This window comes from Tinamus guttatus, unplaced genomic scaffold, assembly GCF_059628265.1.
Source record: "Tinamus guttatus ecotype Peru unplaced genomic scaffold, ASM5962826v1 Tinamus_guttatus_pri_ptg000522l, whole genome shotgun sequence".
Lineage (NCBI taxonomy): Eukaryota > Metazoa > Chordata > Aves > Tinamiformes > Tinamidae > Tinamus > Tinamus guttatus.
The window spans coordinates 1,493,801-1,510,241 of record NW_028289056.1 but is presented as its reverse complement, the minus strand read 5'-3'; the positions used below and the strand labels follow the sequence as shown (position 1 = coordinate 1,510,241).

The 16,441-nt window shown below is 47.9% G+C and overlaps 1 protein-coding gene across 1 annotated transcript; it reads right to left on the bottom strand.

Moving 5' to 3' along the window:
* Positions 1-343: 343 nt before the first annotated feature.
* On the bottom strand, positions 344-15,899 carry MIS18BP1 (MIS18 binding protein 1). Its single transcript, XM_088533792.1, has 16 exons — positions 15,557-15,899; positions 13,483-13,725; positions 12,867-13,375; positions 12,484-12,560; positions 11,039-11,169; positions 10,460-10,550; positions 9,915-10,081; positions 8,591-8,757; positions 7,598-7,685; positions 6,145-6,958; positions 4,729-4,901; positions 4,010-4,152; positions 2,618-2,760; positions 1,451-1,532; positions 720-780; positions 344-455 (listed from the first exon to the last, which is right to left on the bottom strand). Exons 1-16 carry the CDS (start codon positions 15,897-15,899, stop codon positions 358-360), a joined length of 3,330 nt encoding a protein of 1,109 aa, XP_088389918.1. The 3' UTR covers positions 344-357.
* Positions 15,900-16,441: the final 542 nt, after the last annotated feature.

Below are 16,441 nucleotides of genomic sequence, written 5' to 3'. Positions count from 1 at the left end.
TAAGGCCAAGTTGTTACAGACTTTTTAAGTTTTTCTTAACTTTAAAATAAAACAATCAAAAACTTTGCCAGGAAGGGAAGAGGGATACTCAATCTTCCCTGGGGAAAGAAGAAAAGGTATCTCAAAGGAAGAAGCCAAGCAAAGACAGTGGCACTTGGTACACATGAAAAGGTACAACCATCACTGACAAAGCAGCAAGACAAGTATTTTAACACTCATAACTGCAGACCAAGATTTCCAAACTGAACTAACTGACACCCACAAGAATATCATGTATAGGGATAGCTAAAGGCTTCAGTTCAACTGTGCTGTGTAAGAAAGGGTATAGAACTGTTGACCTATTAAAATCCAGGAAATTTAGTCAGCAGAAAAATAAGAATCTTCTTCCTCTTCTGATGATGAATATGCTGCCTTGGGTGTAAAGAGCTGCCCTATAGCCGAGGTCTGCTGCACATCTGCAACAAGAAAAACAGTGGGGACAGTGTGAGGGTCTGTGCCTGTAATTTAATGCCCTTCTGTTTATAATTTATTTTTAAATTCCAAAAGCAAAAATGCTAAAGACAACCCAAGACTGCTGAAAAATTTAAGACTGTGTCTAGCTTAATATTTGGGGATATCTGCAACCAGACAAATCAATGGCAGAACCAGAGATCTGGGTGGGGAGGAAATGCATCAATCAGGGAATAAGCCAGAACTGGAGGCAGGAAACAAGTGCTTACTTTTATCAAAAGTGAACTTGGTGGTTCTGCGTGAAGCTGGGGTAGCAGGTACAGCTCCTGCCTGAGCAACAGGAAAGGAAGATTGTTAAACAGCTGCAACACTGTGTGAATGTCGAAACAACAACAGGCAAAGACTTGGTACTGCAACAGACTGGAAGTATCCTGTTGCTCTACTGCATTTTCAGTGAATATAAAATGTTTTCTATATTCATAGAATATATTTCTATATTCAATGAATATAGAAAATGGTACTGATCTAGAAGCACTGGCCAATTTTCCTACTTTTAGACCTCAGTTTTTTACATAAAACTTAGTGTTTAGTTAAAAAATAGAGTAGTTTTGGGAAATACCTCAAAAAGCATGAGACTTTCTAAATCCAAGATATTAAATGGATAAATGCATCAGTCATGGACTAGGTGGTATAAGGGGGAATTTTGCTTCCTCTCTGAAGGTAGAGGAGTGCATAACAGTAGCTTCATGCAGCTAAAGATCAAATTTGTCTTTTCCCACCCTCCCCCCCGCCAAGTTTATAACTGCTTTTGTACTTAATCATATCTGCAATTAGCTCTTGTCTAGTAAGATTTTTCTCCAAAATACATAGGTTTTGGAGAAAAATTTTTAGTCAAGAGCATCTCTTGAATACGGCTGTTACCCCAGTGCTTTTTGCCCACTGTTCAGCAAAACGTTGCCCGCCAGAGGACGCAGCCAGAGGTGAAGCCCAGCGACGTTACCGATTTCTTCCTGATGTTGTCCCAGGTGCTTTTCTTGCCATACATGTTCTGCATTCGGAACACGTGCCTGTCACAGTCATTCCTGCAAACAAAAACAGGGTATTTGGCATGGCCAGAGTGCCTGGTGGAGTGAAGCTGCTTGGTAAAGGTGCAGCTATTATTCACTCAGCTCTAATTCAGGAAGAAAATGAGCATGGTCATTAAGAACCACTGATGCTCAATCAACAAGTATAATAATAGTTTGGGGAAAATGCCTCAATATAGAAGTGATCTGTTATATCAAGAATTCAAACATGTGATCTAGGTGTGAGAGAATTTGTCCTTACCAAAGATGTTACTTCCTTGCAGACTGGATAAAATTACTTTTTCCCCCCGCCAATGTGGAAGAATCAAGCTTTTCAGTAAAGTCTGAAGCAACAGGGCTCAGCACATTTAATACAGAAAGTGAGCAATGAAACATCTGCCAAGTTCAAAGCCTAAATCACCATCCTGAGTGTAAAAGGATGTTTAGTTGAGAATTTTTGGGGGAAGTCCCTAGTTCATTTAGTAGCTCAGACTGAACACAGTTGAATGGAATAATTTTCTCTAAACAAATACTTAAGCCACTGCAGTATTTACAATGCATGCTCTGAGCCTGGAGGTGAATTAGTAACTTGCTTCTACCTTCTACAAAGAGGCAAAAAACTCAGAAAATGAGGAAGGAAATGCTAGCCTATTTGTACTATTTCTAGCTTGACCAGATTTCAGACATAAAAAACAGCCAAATTAAAATCTTCCAAATGCCATGTTTATTTTTTTTATTTAGAATTCATTCCTACTACCTCCTGCATCACCACTCTAAATCAGGAAGAAGATATGGACTTTGACTTTAGCACCTTCACTTCCCTGATCCATATAAACTTCAGTCCATCTCCTCTTAAATTATGGATTTAGCTCTCCGTTTCCCAGGTCAGGGCTGATCGGCAGGACAGCTCAAGTGTGGAAGTTAAACCTGCATGCCCAGTAATTTTAGTTCTGCTAGTCAGAAGAGAACAGGAACTTTGAAGCCAGTAACTGTCAGTAGAATGAACACGGAAGAGAGATATAGGGGCAAGCAAGAAGAGCGGCAGGAGGAAGCGGCTCCCGGCTGCGCTCGCCCAGGAGCAGCCCGCTGGCCTTGGCCCCTACCTGTTGATGGGCTCCAGCATCCCCGGGCTGATGTGCTCGCACTGCGGCGTCTGCTGCAGCGGGAACAGGACCGACGACGGCGTCACGGGGTTGTCCGTGAGCGCGAAGTTGGTGTCGTCTTGGCTCCCCGCGAGCAGCGGCAGCTGTAAAGCCACATTAGCACAGTCAGTAACTTGTGTTCAGCAAAAAGCTCCTCGGGAAGCTTCCTGCAGCTCTGCCTCTGCCTGCAGCGACGGCGAGCGCTCCCTAGGGCTCCGAGCACCTTGGCTCTATCCCTCTTCCCCAGCTTCCTCTTTTCCAAGACGAGGAGCCCCAGACCTCTTCTCAGGAGGGAGGTGCTCCGTTCCCGCTGTGAGCTCAGTCACCTTTTTCTGACTCCTCAGGGGCATGGGAGCCACAACTGCACACAGTGCTAAGGAGACACATACTCGAGGACCTCATACGGCAGCAGAATGAGGCCTCTGCCACCTTCTTCCTACTCTTCTTGTAGATGCCCAGCTCTTTGCTGACTTTCTGGTGCTAGCACACGTTCAGAAAATAACTTCAGATGAAAGTTACAACCTTGGAGCTGACCATTACTGATCAGGGAGAATTCAGCATTGACCAGTGAACTTCTAGCCCTTTCACTCTGAGAAGATACAGAAGAACTGAAAAGACTCAGAGCAGAAGCAAAGTGCGTGACCAGACACACAGGGTGACAACTGGGACACGGGGCCTGGCGGCCACCAAGGCTGAGCAGGTGGCAAGCGCAGGGTGCGCTCAGCAGGAGCTCCAGGAGGAGCCCGGCTGGTTTTGCACAGATTGAGCTGGGCAAAAGGAATTCGAACCCAGGGGCTAGGACACAGTATTGGATGGATCCTGGAAGATCCCGCTGCAAAACCAGGGCATCTTGGACACAGATGCATCAATTGTTTAGCAGCCAAACTGCACATAATGGTTATGGGGACCCTGGAGTTTACAGAAAGGGATCAAGTTAGTGCTACTAAAGTAGCACTGCAGTTCTGGGTGCAGGCCAGAATAAGAAGTGCAGGCAGCTCGGGGCAAAAGGCTTTTCCAGCCCATGAACCACGCGAGCAGGTGAATAAGCAACTTGCAAGGCAGGAGCAGGAGGGCAGCAGCACTCCTGAGGACACAGCGGGGACAGCTCTCCTTAACCTGGCACCCCGTTAGAGCCCCTTCGGGCAGCAGGGGCTGCAGAGAGCAGCCCCAGAGGCAGCCGGGGCCGTGGAGTGTCCCCAGGCCTCCCCCGCGCTCGGAGGGCACCAGGCCACACTCCAGCGTCACCAACATGAGCAGTGCTGCTTGGTGCTCAGCAGAACGCGCAGCTCTTCAGCACGGGAACGGCGCGGAACCAGCAGGCAGGCGCTACGTACGCTGCTTCCCCAGATTTACCTTGACTTTTCTGTTCTGGAAGGGCGTCGCAGTGAAGATGTCATCGTGGTTGTCCTTTGGCATGTGCTCCAGGAAGTCCCTCATCTGCTGCTTTCTCTTGAAGGTTCCTACTTTAGCAGTTACCATAACTGGCTCTTTCTTATCTACATTAATCAAAAGTGTGGTAATTATTCAAAGACATTAGTTTTTAGGATTTAAAAGCAGTAACAATTTAATCAATTGCATTCTGCATTAGAGAAACAAAATCCTGTCCCGTTGGAGGTTTCTTATGGCACATCTGAATCTATATAAATTTATGCCTTCAGAGGAAATTTCTGCAGTATGTTTTAATTAAAAGTTTATGCTAGAGCCTCCCACAGCCTTTGCAAATATTGACCATCACCGATTTTGTTAGCATTTCAACAGAACTACCCATGCACGTGGGTGTGAAGGAAGGCGGGGGAGGTGGAAGCGCGCTGGGCAGAGCTCTGCTGCAGTGCTGTGGCACGAGGGCTGCAGCCACGCACACAGCCCGGGCAGGACCTCACCTGGCCCAGAGCTGCCTGCAGGGCAGAAGGGACGTCAGCGCCTGTGCTGCAAGCCCCGCAGCTGCTGTTACACGGGATGGACAAGATGCCACAGTGCCCTTCTCTGTCCTTAAAGCCCAAGGACTGGGCAACCTAGGTCATCTCTTCTGGACAGAGAACACTCTGATTTAAAGTTCCCAGTGAAGTACGTACCTTTCTCCTCCGTTTTCCGCGAAGCCGTGGCCTGTGCGGTGCGTCTCCGGGTGCCCTTTGCCTGCTGCTGCTCCATGTACTTGCGGTGACACTCCTCGGCCGAGCGCGAGCCCACGGCCAGGGCCACCTCCAGCCAGAAGCCACTCCTGTGCTTGGGAAACGCTGCCATGGCCCTGCGAGGGAACAACACCCGTGACCTGCACCGTGCCACCCTGACAGGCAGCGGGGGGAACACCCCGCGCAGACTGTCCTGGGGGAGCACCCGGGTCACACCACCCTGACAGGCAGCAGGGGAACACCCCGCGCAGACTGTCCTGGCAGAGCACCCGGGTCACGCCACCCTGACAGGCGGCGGGGAGAACACCCCGCGCAGACTGTCCTGGCGGAGCACCCGGGTCACGCCACCCTGACAGGCGGCGGGGAGAACACCCCGCGCAGACTGTCCTGGCAGAGCACCCGGGTCACACCACCCTGACAGGCAGCAGGGGAACACCCTGCGCAGACTGTCCTGGCAGAGCACCCGGGTCACACCACCCTGACAGGCAGCAGGGGAACACCCCGCGCAGACTGTCCTGGCGGAGCACCCGGGTCACACCACCCTGACAGGCAGCGGGGGGAACACCCCGCACAGACTGTCCTGGCTCTGCATCTGGACACTTTGAAAGGTGCAAATATTCACCTTGACAAGTCATGCTAGTGCCTCAGTTTCATGAGAAATTTCTTTCTTGCTTGCAGCAGTTATAGTATTTTCACTGAGACACAAGCTCACAACCTTTCAGGTTCAAAAAACCCAAATGCATACAGTGTACTGTATTAAATACTGCCCAGGAGCTGGTTTAAGTACTGCCAGAGTACAGTAGTTCAACATTCCTGGGTTTGGGGCCCCTTTATGAAACCTGAACAACTTCCTACATGTTTAATTTTTGACTACACTTTTCCTAACATTTTACTACCTTACTAGCTCTCTCAGTATGTTTAGCATATCATTCACTTTCTCATGCTTTTTCAGTTTTACTTATAGGAATGTCTATTCCTTTCATAAAAGGAAATAAAAACGTGTTAAAAAAAAAAAAAAAAAAAAAAAAAACAGGTAGGGAAGTACTGATCCAGGGATTTCTGGGTTTTTGTAGCGTTCCTCTTTACCCAGATAAAGGTTCCTGAGGCTCACGTAACAGCTCACAAAATGTAGCTACTGTTTCCTTTACTTCACTATTTTTCTAAATTTGTGTTTTTTTGTTTTGTTTTTAAAGAAAGGAGTTAAAAAAGTAAGCCTTTAAAAAAAGTGAAAAAATGAATTTTCCACATTTCACAATGTAAAGCAGAATTCTGAAGGATAGCCTAAATTTAAGATTCAAGTATATTTTCCTTGCTGATGTCCATAAGGAAGTGTGCCATAGCAAGAAAGTAACTACTTGCCTGTATAGCTTCTGTAATTCCTTTTGAGTCCAATCATCAGCGCTCCCTGGGAAAAGCTCAAGAGACTTCTGGACCTTTTCTGTCTCTGCTTCTCTTGATTTTGCTGCTGAAGATTTGCTAGTGTTGGCAGCTGCGCAGTTCGTTTTTTTCATAGATACTTTTGATTTCCTTCCTTTCACTTCGAGTCGCTCCTCGCTCGTTTCGAGCTCACTTTCGGAGTCAAACGTGTAGAGGGGAGGGTTGGTTCTGCTCCTCGGCCTCAGTGTCCTGGAGGAGCGAGCGCTGCCGGAGCTCGTGGAAGGCGTTTGCCCCGGCAGCAGCTCCGAGGAGGCCTCGCTGTGCGCTGCCCCGCGCTCGCCTGGGGCCTTCTTGGCATCCCGGGACCGCCGCGGGTCGCACGGGGATCGGGAGTGCCGAGTCTCCCGGGACGACAGGGGCTTGGTTACCCTTTTGATTGACAGAGGGACATCTTCGCTGGATTCCTCTTCCTCATCTTCTCTTGAGGGTTCTTTTGCTGAATTCTTGTCTTGAAGTTGTTTAACTGACCTTAGAGAGTACACACAGGACTGCTTATGTGTGTCCAATTCCACACATTCTCTCCCCTTCCCTTTCTTCCTCATTCTTGTAGCTTGGCTATTATGTTTTTGGTGGTTTTGTCCTTTAATATTTAAGGGAGTCAACTTAACAAAAAGTTTTGCTTTATTAGTAGCAGCTGCACTATCACTTTCATTATCTGAAACATAGTGCCTGGTCCCCTTGCTCCCAGCGGACTTGGGCTCTGTCTTGGAGCTTACTTTTTTCTCATGGTTTTTCCCTGGAAGAGAGCACATCAGTATTACCAAATAAAGTCACGTAAGTCACTCCTGTGCTCTCTGGCACATCAGTGATGCTCGACATTAACCCACATTCAGCGCTGCCCCGTCCCGTGCCAGAGAAGGGCAGCGGGGCTAACCTGGCAGCCCACTTCAAAGACCCAGCCCCTGAGCACCTCCAAACTCATCTCTGCTGCCAGGGGTGCCTAACGTGGGCCAACAGAGCGTGAGCAACACCAGCACCCAGGGGAGCTCCCTGGGCTCTCGGCCTCCTTCCCAGCCCTCGCGGAGGGGTTGGCAAAGGCCTGTCCCTGCCCTCGGGCACGCGCTGCCGTGCCCCGAGACCGGGGCTCTGCGCCCACCCGGGGCAGCACCCGCCAAGGGCCGCCCCGCGCGGCAGCCACGACGCCAGGGAAGCCAAACAATGTCTTTTCACTCCCATTTTTGGGAAGAAAATCTGCTCATTCCTATTATGTCAATAAAGGGATTTTTTAGAAATTACTTATAGGAAAAATCAAGTGACCATTAAATAGTTATTTACTCTTTTTAGTACTAACAGGACACCACCATACCGCACCAACACCAAATTCATAATCACACCAAGTCCTGTCAATAACATGTAAAATTACAAGGTTTTTTACCTTTATGTTGGCTTTTTGTTTCTTCCCTTGTCTTCACTGATTCCATTCTGTTTTTCTTCTTGCTTTGGGGTTTTTCACTACTATACAACTTCAAAATAAAACAGTAAATCTAAACTCCTGCTAGAGATTACATAGCAAGTGTACTGATACCAACTCTGAAAAAGCCAAATATTTACAGAGTGGAGAGATTTAAAAGTCACCTCCATAGCCCAGTATCTGCTATTTAGTATTTGATCAACAATGATGCTTAGTTATAGGCATGCGACCAAAGCAGGTTAGCCAGGCTCCCTTTTATACAAAAAGCAGGTTAAAGTCTCAAGGTTGAGAGGCATGAGTTAGTGATAAGCCAGACATAAATCTTCACTAACACTGAAGCGTTAGTGCACTCCCCACTCCAAAAGGGCCAGCTGATCTTCAAGACAACAGCTCCGTGCACAGCCACCCCAATAATGCTGCTTTCCTTTGTTCAGTATCAAGAGTGTTATCAGGCTAGCGTAAAGTGCCACCATAGGTCAGGAGTGATTGAGACAGATGAGAGCAGAGATGGTTTCCACAAGTGAGAAAATACTTGGTCCTAATGAAGATGTATGCAGAAAGGAGGAGTGAGATTGCTTCAGAAAAACTCACCCACAGCACTGGCATCCCTCATGTGATTAAAGGACAGCGGGAATAAGCATTTTAATAGCCAAGCAGGGTATCTTGGTACTATCTCCAGGGCCCCCATCAGTACCTACATGCAGCTTCTTGTTTGATATACTCACTTTCCAAAACCCTCATTTTTTCCCACAAGTAGTTTCTACTAATCCCATCTTTCAGAAAGTAACTGAAAAGATTAAGGCTTTTTTTTTTTTAAAAAAAAATGTTTTGTGTTCCTGCATCTTCAAGCACTTACAAAGAACTGAAACCTAGGGTTTTGTTTTGTTTTAAATCAACATTTCAAGAAAAAAGAATTACACATTTAAACCACCAGGTAAAGAGACAAAGTAATCTTACCATACTCAAATAATCTACTCCACCTGCTTCTATAGTAACATTTAGATCCTGATCAACAAATTCACGTTGTCCACACCAGAAACTTAATGGTGGTTTAACAAGACGACCACTGCGAGTATAAATTTCGTTCTGGTCATTTGATAGACGATTGTGCTTTGGTGTTTTATCTAGAGGGGGGAAAAAGAAAGGGGGAGGGGCAACAAGAAATATAATTTTGCCCCAAACATTGTACTGACAGTCCATCTCTTTGCAGGCTTCCCAAGCATAAGAATAACATGTGAATAAGGAAAGTTAATTTGTACTGTCTGCATGGAAACAGAAAACTTAACACAAATTAATAGTTTTAAAAGAGTTCAGGTTAGAAATAAGCATAGTTTAATGACTGAATAACTTTCACAACAATGAAGTTTATACTTCATGAAGCTTCTTTTTTTCAGATGATTTAGAAGGCTAGGAATAATCTAAAAGTCATACAGGAAAACAAAGTGATATGAAAAATTATCACACAAATCCTCACAGAAATGAGAAAAGCAGCTTTTCTTAGTATTACCAGGAATATTAGACTATTAACAGATACTTTCAATTTTGAACAGAGGCCTGTTGGACCCTATGACAAGATATCAAAAAGAAGTCAAGGCTAAAAACAAAAGTAATCTGTGTCCTTAAAGAAAAGCCAGGCTTGCTCTTGCAAGAGAAGGAAAAAGCCTCTTGATTAGATTCTTGAGTTAGAACTTTATAACTTCCTTTGGAAATTATTACACTAAATTATAAAACTAGACCTAGTTAAGGAATTTCCCATACGCTGTTGGGCTCATCCGCCAATGCTCACTCTTACTTCCTACCCACTACTGGGTCAGTGAGGCTGAGAAGCTGCAAAACAAACCAGCTCCAGGGCCAAGTTGGTGTTAAAACCCCCTCTGCCAAAAAGGAGCAGCCTGGGAGAGCTCCCCCGGCACGGAACTGCACTCAACTCTGCCTGCAGAGCAAGTGCCTTGGAAGCCGCAGCCTTTCCCCTGCAACAGGGCAAGCCAGACTCTGCCCCTTTCCCAGGGTTATTCCTCTGAAGAGCCACAAAACTGTTTTTACAGATACTGTCTGTCAGCAAACTAGAAAATAAGCAATTATCAAGTCAGACTGCAGTGATCAAGAGCACTAAGTGAACAACTTAACATATCAAAGCTAAAGCTAGTGGTTTGTTACCACTTCCATACAACTAATTAACAAGATGGGAACAGAGATGAACCATGTTACATATCTTTTTGCCAGAAAAAGCAGATGAAGAGAAACACCAGTTTTTAATTTTCAAAGAAGTATAAATACCCACTACTGGTTTTATCATTCTTCGGTAATACTTCATAAGTTGTGTCTCTAGTTGAAGATTTCTTTCGGGCTCCTGCTGAATCTTTTGCATTTTTCCGTACGTTTGTATTCATCAAGTCATTTTCAGTCTCTTCATCTTCATCCTCATCATTAGTTTGCTTATGTTCTTTCCTAGTGATTTGGTGGAGAAAAAAAAAAATGTAAACATCTCATTCTTTTAACATGTCAGCAGCTCTTGTGCATTCAAAGCCTTGTTCTCATCCCAGCAAAACCACTGCATCCACAGACACAACGGACCCCTACACGAGTGGAGCCAAAGCTCTCCTGCTTGCCGAGGCCACGCAAGCAGGGACCGCAGGAACAAGCCCCTGGAATGAAGGCTGTTTGTAGAAGGGTGTCCTTCCAAGCACCGACCAGGACTTGCCTGAACACAGGTGTCACACACACCTAACACCCTTATTGCCTTCTAGTATCACATACTTAAAAGTGGGGTATAATTTAACTAATGCTAAAGAGAGCATCACAATGAAACTACATCTCTGAAGTTACCATCGTATTGTCTCAAGTAAATCCTCAACATATTCCTTCCACTTCTTGGAAAAGCCATACATAAATCTTTTGATGAATTGATACGGGAAACCTGTTCAAAATAAAAAAGAGCAGCATTAACAGTTGCAACAGAGAAGGAAGAACAGCACCACTGGAGCACTGGCCTTCCTGAGCCAGCTGTTTGGCCTGTAGCACTCCCACGGGTATCGGGGTGTCCCATAGCCCTGGTCCTGCAGGGAAGCGCGTGGGTGCGTGCCCACAGCAGCTTGTGGGCTCACTGCTGGCCAGGACACTTAACTGGGAGCAGTGACCCCTGTGAGAGGGCTCTGCAGCACATTTAAGTGAGGAAAAGTGTGTTCCTTTTATATTCCTTCCCAGTACCCAGATTGGTTTTGTCTGCTCCCAAGCACTAAGCTCATACTCCAATGGAAACATCCATCAAGCCTCATTCCTCAGGTTTTACATATGAGGTGGTGAGACTCAGTTCTCTAAGAAAACAGGCTTCTCCCCACATGCATCTCTACATTTATTTAAGCTGTACTCAAGTTTGCAGTGTAATAGTAGCAGCAAGTGCCTTACCTTCTTTTCTCATTGAAGCAGAATCTATCTTTCCTTGCAGTAAGTAGATACTGCCAGATAGTGTTTTAACTTGGTTGCGTGCTATACGTTCTACAATCGCATTACTATGCCAGGGCAGATCTTTCATATCTCTAATAAACAGGGATAACATGAAAAGAAAGAAATAAAATGCTTGTCATAAAAGAAAAAAATTACAACATTAAAATTCCATATCGGACCAGGAGTGTTATGCAGTTTGAGTGATACAGGCAAGGAAACAAAGCATAAGGCCTTGAAAGTGCTACAGAAATGCTGCCCCACCTTGGTGTTCAAAGCCAAATGAATCTTCCCTTTTCCTGGAATGGGCATTAGAATAGAACTGAAAATAGTAGAATTGAAAATAGAAAACAGTAGAATTGTTAAAAAAATAGTTAGGAGACTTCTCTGAGAAGGAAAAGAGATCCAAATATTAAAATATAAAACAATATAATTCTTTCTAAATACACTTTTACAACAACTTAAGGTATAGAACAGTATCAAAGACCAAAACTTCACAAAATATGAACCCAACTCCATTCAGAGAGTCTAGAAAGCAGATCAGGCATAGTACATATTAGCAAATACCAGATATGCAGCAGCAAAATGAAGACATGTTGCTAGCAGTAAAAGGAAGGTAACAGTTGTTTGGAAAGTGCCATGTACAGGATAGATGGTCTCCTGAAATGTCTTGGTCTCTTGAAATGTCTTGGTCTCAGTAGGAGTACCAAACTACTTCCTTTAAGTAGTAGCACTACTGTTGAGTGAGGTTCTGGGTTACCTCTTAAGCAGATAAGTGGCTATCTGTAGCAGCAGGCAAAGAGCAGAATATGCTTCTCCTAGGCTACATTTTCACAGGATCGTTGAGAACCTTAGTGCAAGCTGTTGCCAGAAGGGACAGGCCCATGCAGAGCCACCATCCTCTCCTTTGCTTTGGCATTGGCATTCAAATAGCTACAAGAAACAGCCTGATCAAAACCTTAACCAAAAAGAAGTTCTGCTCAGCTGGATCAGCTACTGCACAGGGTTCTGCTGCCAGCACAAGCAGCAGGGCAGGCCCACACAGGTGGCAGCAAGGTGGGAGTCAGCTTAAAGAAGAGCCAAGTCTGAGAGATGTCACTGCTGCAGAAGAGCGAGGACATGAGCCAAAGGCCGTGTCCCTGGGGCCAGGGGCAGCAGAACTGTGACAGCCCTGGCTCAGGTAGCCCTCCGACCTGGTGAAATGGCTCCCAGTGGCTACCAAGATACTTCAGGAAATACAAGTTTCAGAACCACAGATATTCCATGAGATGGACATGCTAAACTGTTCAGAATCTAAGCTATAAAAGCTATATAACTAAAAGCTATGCATTTAAGTGTCAAAAAAAAAAAACCACACACAACAAAACCCCCAAACAAATAAAAAGCAACACCCCACACACGACACTTACGTTCGCTCTCCTTCAACACATATTGCAGTGTTATTACTGATCACTTTGATTCTCCAGCTGGTTAGGCAAGCTTTTCGCTGTGACAAAAATAAAGACATATCATTTTTAAAGAGTTAGATTGAAAAGGTTTTCAGGCAAAATGTTCCAAGTCAGAGAAATTAAAAATGACTATTAAACATTTATGGAGAAACAATCAAGCTAGAAGCTAATGAACAAGTGATGTCATAAATTACTGAAAGCACTTTTATAATTTAACATTGACTTCTAGCAAGTCAAAACCAACAACAGAAAAACAAAACCAAATCCCCCAGAACTGTGAGCTATGAGCAGCCCCCAGGAAGCTTTGAGATAGCCAAATCCCCTAGAGTATTAAGTTCTCCCACCTGTTTACTTCCATTGCCAGATGTTTTATCTGTATGAGGTTTATCCGAAGAGGCCTTGGAGTCTTCTCTTGGTTTCTCCTTCCTTGGTATGTAGACTTTGGGAGAAGAGAGCATAATGCTACATAAGCACTGCGGGGGGTTCGGAGAATTAGTCTCCGGTGCCTTTTCTACTCCACGAGCTGGTTGCGGACTACTTGGTCGCAATTGTCTTCTTTCTTGAAGAAAGTTACCATGTTTTGTTTCTCCACGTCCATACCTTTCTTCTAGCAGATCCCCACTTTCAGAAGGGAGGGAATTTCTATTCACAGTATTAGTCACTGTATTCTGAGACAATTCATCATCAGCATCAAGCGATTCCATGATGAAGTTATCCTGATTGTCATTACCAGTGGTCACAGAGTCTGTATGAGCTTTGTGGAGCTGCTCAGTAAAAGCAGGTTTGTCTGATGGCTTTTCTGCAGCTGTGGAGGGAAGAATATTCTCCTTAACTGAGTTAGAAAGTATTGGATCTGCACATAAAAATAAAAATCCTTTGTCTGCCACAGCACACAAACCACGGCAGAAGCCCTGATCTCAAGGAAGCTTCAGAAATGTTATTAAGAGCAGTATCACCCACCTTTCTGCTGCTGCAGTTTCCGTTTCATACGCAGGAAGAACTTCTGAGGAGATTCTCGTACAAGAGGGTCTACAGCTAACCGATTCACGGGTCTCTTCTGAGGAATCTGGGTGCAAGGCAATTCTGAGGGAAAAAAAAAAAAATCCTTTGGATTTGGGAAGAACATTTTCACACAGGAGAAGAAAAAAAAAGCAAAACACATACTTCTTAAGATGCTAGGTTGCATTTTACAACAATTCAGCTCTGCAGAGAAAGACCTGGGCATCATGGTGGACAACAAGTTGACCATGAGGCAGCAGTTGCCCTTGTGGCCAAGAAGGCCAATGGGATCCTGGGGTGCGTTAAGAAGAGCGTCTCCAGCAGGTCGAGGGAGGTGATCCTGCCTCTCTACTCAGCCCTGGTGAGGCCACATCTGGAGTATTGTGTCCAGTTCTGGGCTCCACAGGACAAGAGGGATGTGGAGCTGCTGGAGAGAGTCCAGCGCAGGGCCACAAGGATGATCAGGGGCCTGGAACATCTGCCCTATGAGGAGAGGCTGAGGGAGCTGGGCCTGTTCAGCTGGAGAAGAGAAGGCTGAGAGGGGACCTGAGCAGTGTCTAGAAGTACCTCAAGGGAGGCAGTGAGGAGGATGGGGCGGCCTCTTTTCACTGGTGGCCACTGACAGAACTAGAGGAAACAGCCGGAAACTGAAACACCAAAAGTTCCACAGGAACTTAAGGAAAAATTTCTTCCCAGTGAGGGTGCCAGAGCCCTGGAACAGGCTGCCCAGAGAGGTTGTGGAGTCTCCTTCTCTGGAGATCTTCAAACCCGCTTGGACGCAGTCCTGTGCCACGTGCTCTAGGTGACCCTGCGTGTGCAGGGGTTGGACTAGGTGACCTTGAGAGGTCCCTGCCAACCTTGAGCATTCTGTGATTCTATTAATTTGTTCCCATATATTTTCCTTAGCAATAAGGCCTTTCCCTTCTCCCTGCAAACCAGATGTTGCTTTGCCACACGTAAAAAAAAAATGTGTCCCCAGAATCATAGAGATATACACATGGCAGGGCCATAACCTGACCCAGAGGGGACTAAGGGAATGTGCAGAAGGGATATGGACCAATACCAAGGGATAGAGACCAATACCACAGCATTATCAAGCCCTCGACAGGGCTGAGTTCAGTTGAAGAGTCATTATCAATTTGAGGGACAACGATGCAAGCAGAAGTGTGCCACTTGGAAAGCCAGGGTTAAGAAGTATATAAGAGTTTAAGAGTTTGCACTTATCACAGAAAATAACAGCCTGATCTCCTTTTTAATTATATCCAATAGGGATTGCAAGAGTAATAAGGGACTTGAATTGCAACGAGGCCACCTAGGAGAACTTTATAATACACAGCTGTAAAGCTAGGCAGTATTTTCCACACTAGCTCGTTCTTTCGGGGCAGAGCGGGTCACCCCCGGTGGCAGCTCTCCCTGGCATGGCCCTGGTAAAGCCCACGGAGCGCTCGGGCGATGCTCCTGTGTACACAGCAAGAGGAGCGCTGGCAAATGGGACAGCTCGCTAACCCCACCAAACCTGGTAAAGGTTTGGTGCAGGAGCTCAGCCGAGTGGTCTGGATTGTAAAAATGCTCTGGGGGGGAGTCACTAAGGCAGGAAAACGCTTCCAAGCGCAGGGAGCTGAGCGGATTGCCCAGGAAGGCTTTTACCGGGAGAAGCCTCCCGCCGCCCCTGCCCTTCCCCAGGCTGGCGGCAGGACAGGCCGAGACGGCCTTGGGCCTTAGGCGGGCTTGACAGGGGCCACCGAGGGCCGCCCCATCCACGCCGAGGCGGGGAACGAGACACAGCGAGGGAAGGAGGAAGAGTTCGTAGGGGAGAGCCCGCCAATGCGAAGGAAGGGAGGGAAGAGTGGAAATATGCGGCACAAACGCGTTTTAGCGCAGAAATCCGCCATCTACGGAGGCCTCCTCCCTCCGTTGCGGTCATGAGGGGGCGGGGGTGACTGTCCCGCTCCAAGGCCGCCGCGTTCCCCCCGCGCGCCGCGGCGGCACCGACCTGTGCGCGGCGCGGGGGCCGCGGGCGGCGGCGGGGCGAGGCCCCGGGCGGGCGGCACCAGCTTGGCGGGCGACTCGTAGTGCGGCGGCTCCGCCGCGCGCCGCTTCAGCGCCGCCGGGTCTCGCGGCCGGCGGGCCGTGGCAACGCCGGGGATCTCGCTGAGCTCCAGCCGCTCCATGTCGGCGCCGCCGCCGCCGCCCGGCAGCAGCGTGGACTGTAAGACACAGCTGGGCCCCGCCGCCGGCCGCATGGCGCGGCCCTGGGGCTCGGCGGCCGCGTGGGCCTTCAGGAGGTCCTTGAGCGGCGTGAGGGTGCCGTCGGGGATGCTGCTCAACGGGATCGATTTGAAGGGAAAGGCGCCGCGACGGGCGCTGCTCCCCGCCATGGCCGCTCCCGCCTCAGCGCCGCTCCCGCCGCGCGCGTTTGAGCGCGAGCCGCCCGCGCCCATTGGCGGCGAGAGCGTGGCGTCAGCGGTGACGTCAGCGGGCGGGAGGGAGCCCGGAGCGGCGGAGACGACGGGGGGCGGGGCAGCCCGAGGCCCCGCCCCCCGCGCTGAGGGCGCCGCGCGCGGCCGTCGGGGCCGTTGGGGTCGCGAAGGGGAGCGCGAAGGAAAACGCTCCGGGAAGCGCGAAGGAAAACGCTCCGGGAAGCGCGAAGGAAAACGCCCCGGGAAGCGCTTCGTGTGGGCCCGGACCGGGCGCTCCTGCAAGGACGCTTGTGCAGCCGGGCTGCCACGGAGCGAGCTGTGAAAGTGAGGGAGCGAAGTGACTCGTGCAGGACTAACCGGCGTCACCTGCGCGAGCCCGGGAGGGAGCAGAGCTGCGACAGCCTCGCTGGGCGGCACGGGCCTTCGGAATGGGGTCTGGAATGGAGAGAGGGTGCCCCGTCCCCCCCAGAACTGCGCGGGTCCAGCAGGAGGCCGAGCGC

What these genes read in the sequence shown, in the direction of transcription:
- MIS18BP1 (XM_088533792.1), bottom strand. Translation starts at nt 15,899, where the DNA reads ATGGCGGGGAGCAGCGCCCGTCGCGGCGCCTTTCCCTTCAAATCGATC. An exon ending in TGCTTCAATGAGAAAAGAAG is followed by an intron (nt 10,551 to 11,038) that starts GTAAGGCACTTG and finishes TATTTTGAACAG; the next exon opens with GTTTCCCGTATCAATTCATC. An exon ending in GAATTACAGAAGCTATACAG is followed by an intron (nt 4,902 to 6,144) that starts GCAAGTAGTTAC and finishes GTTCCCTCGCAG; the next exon opens with GGCCATGGCAGCGTTTCCCA.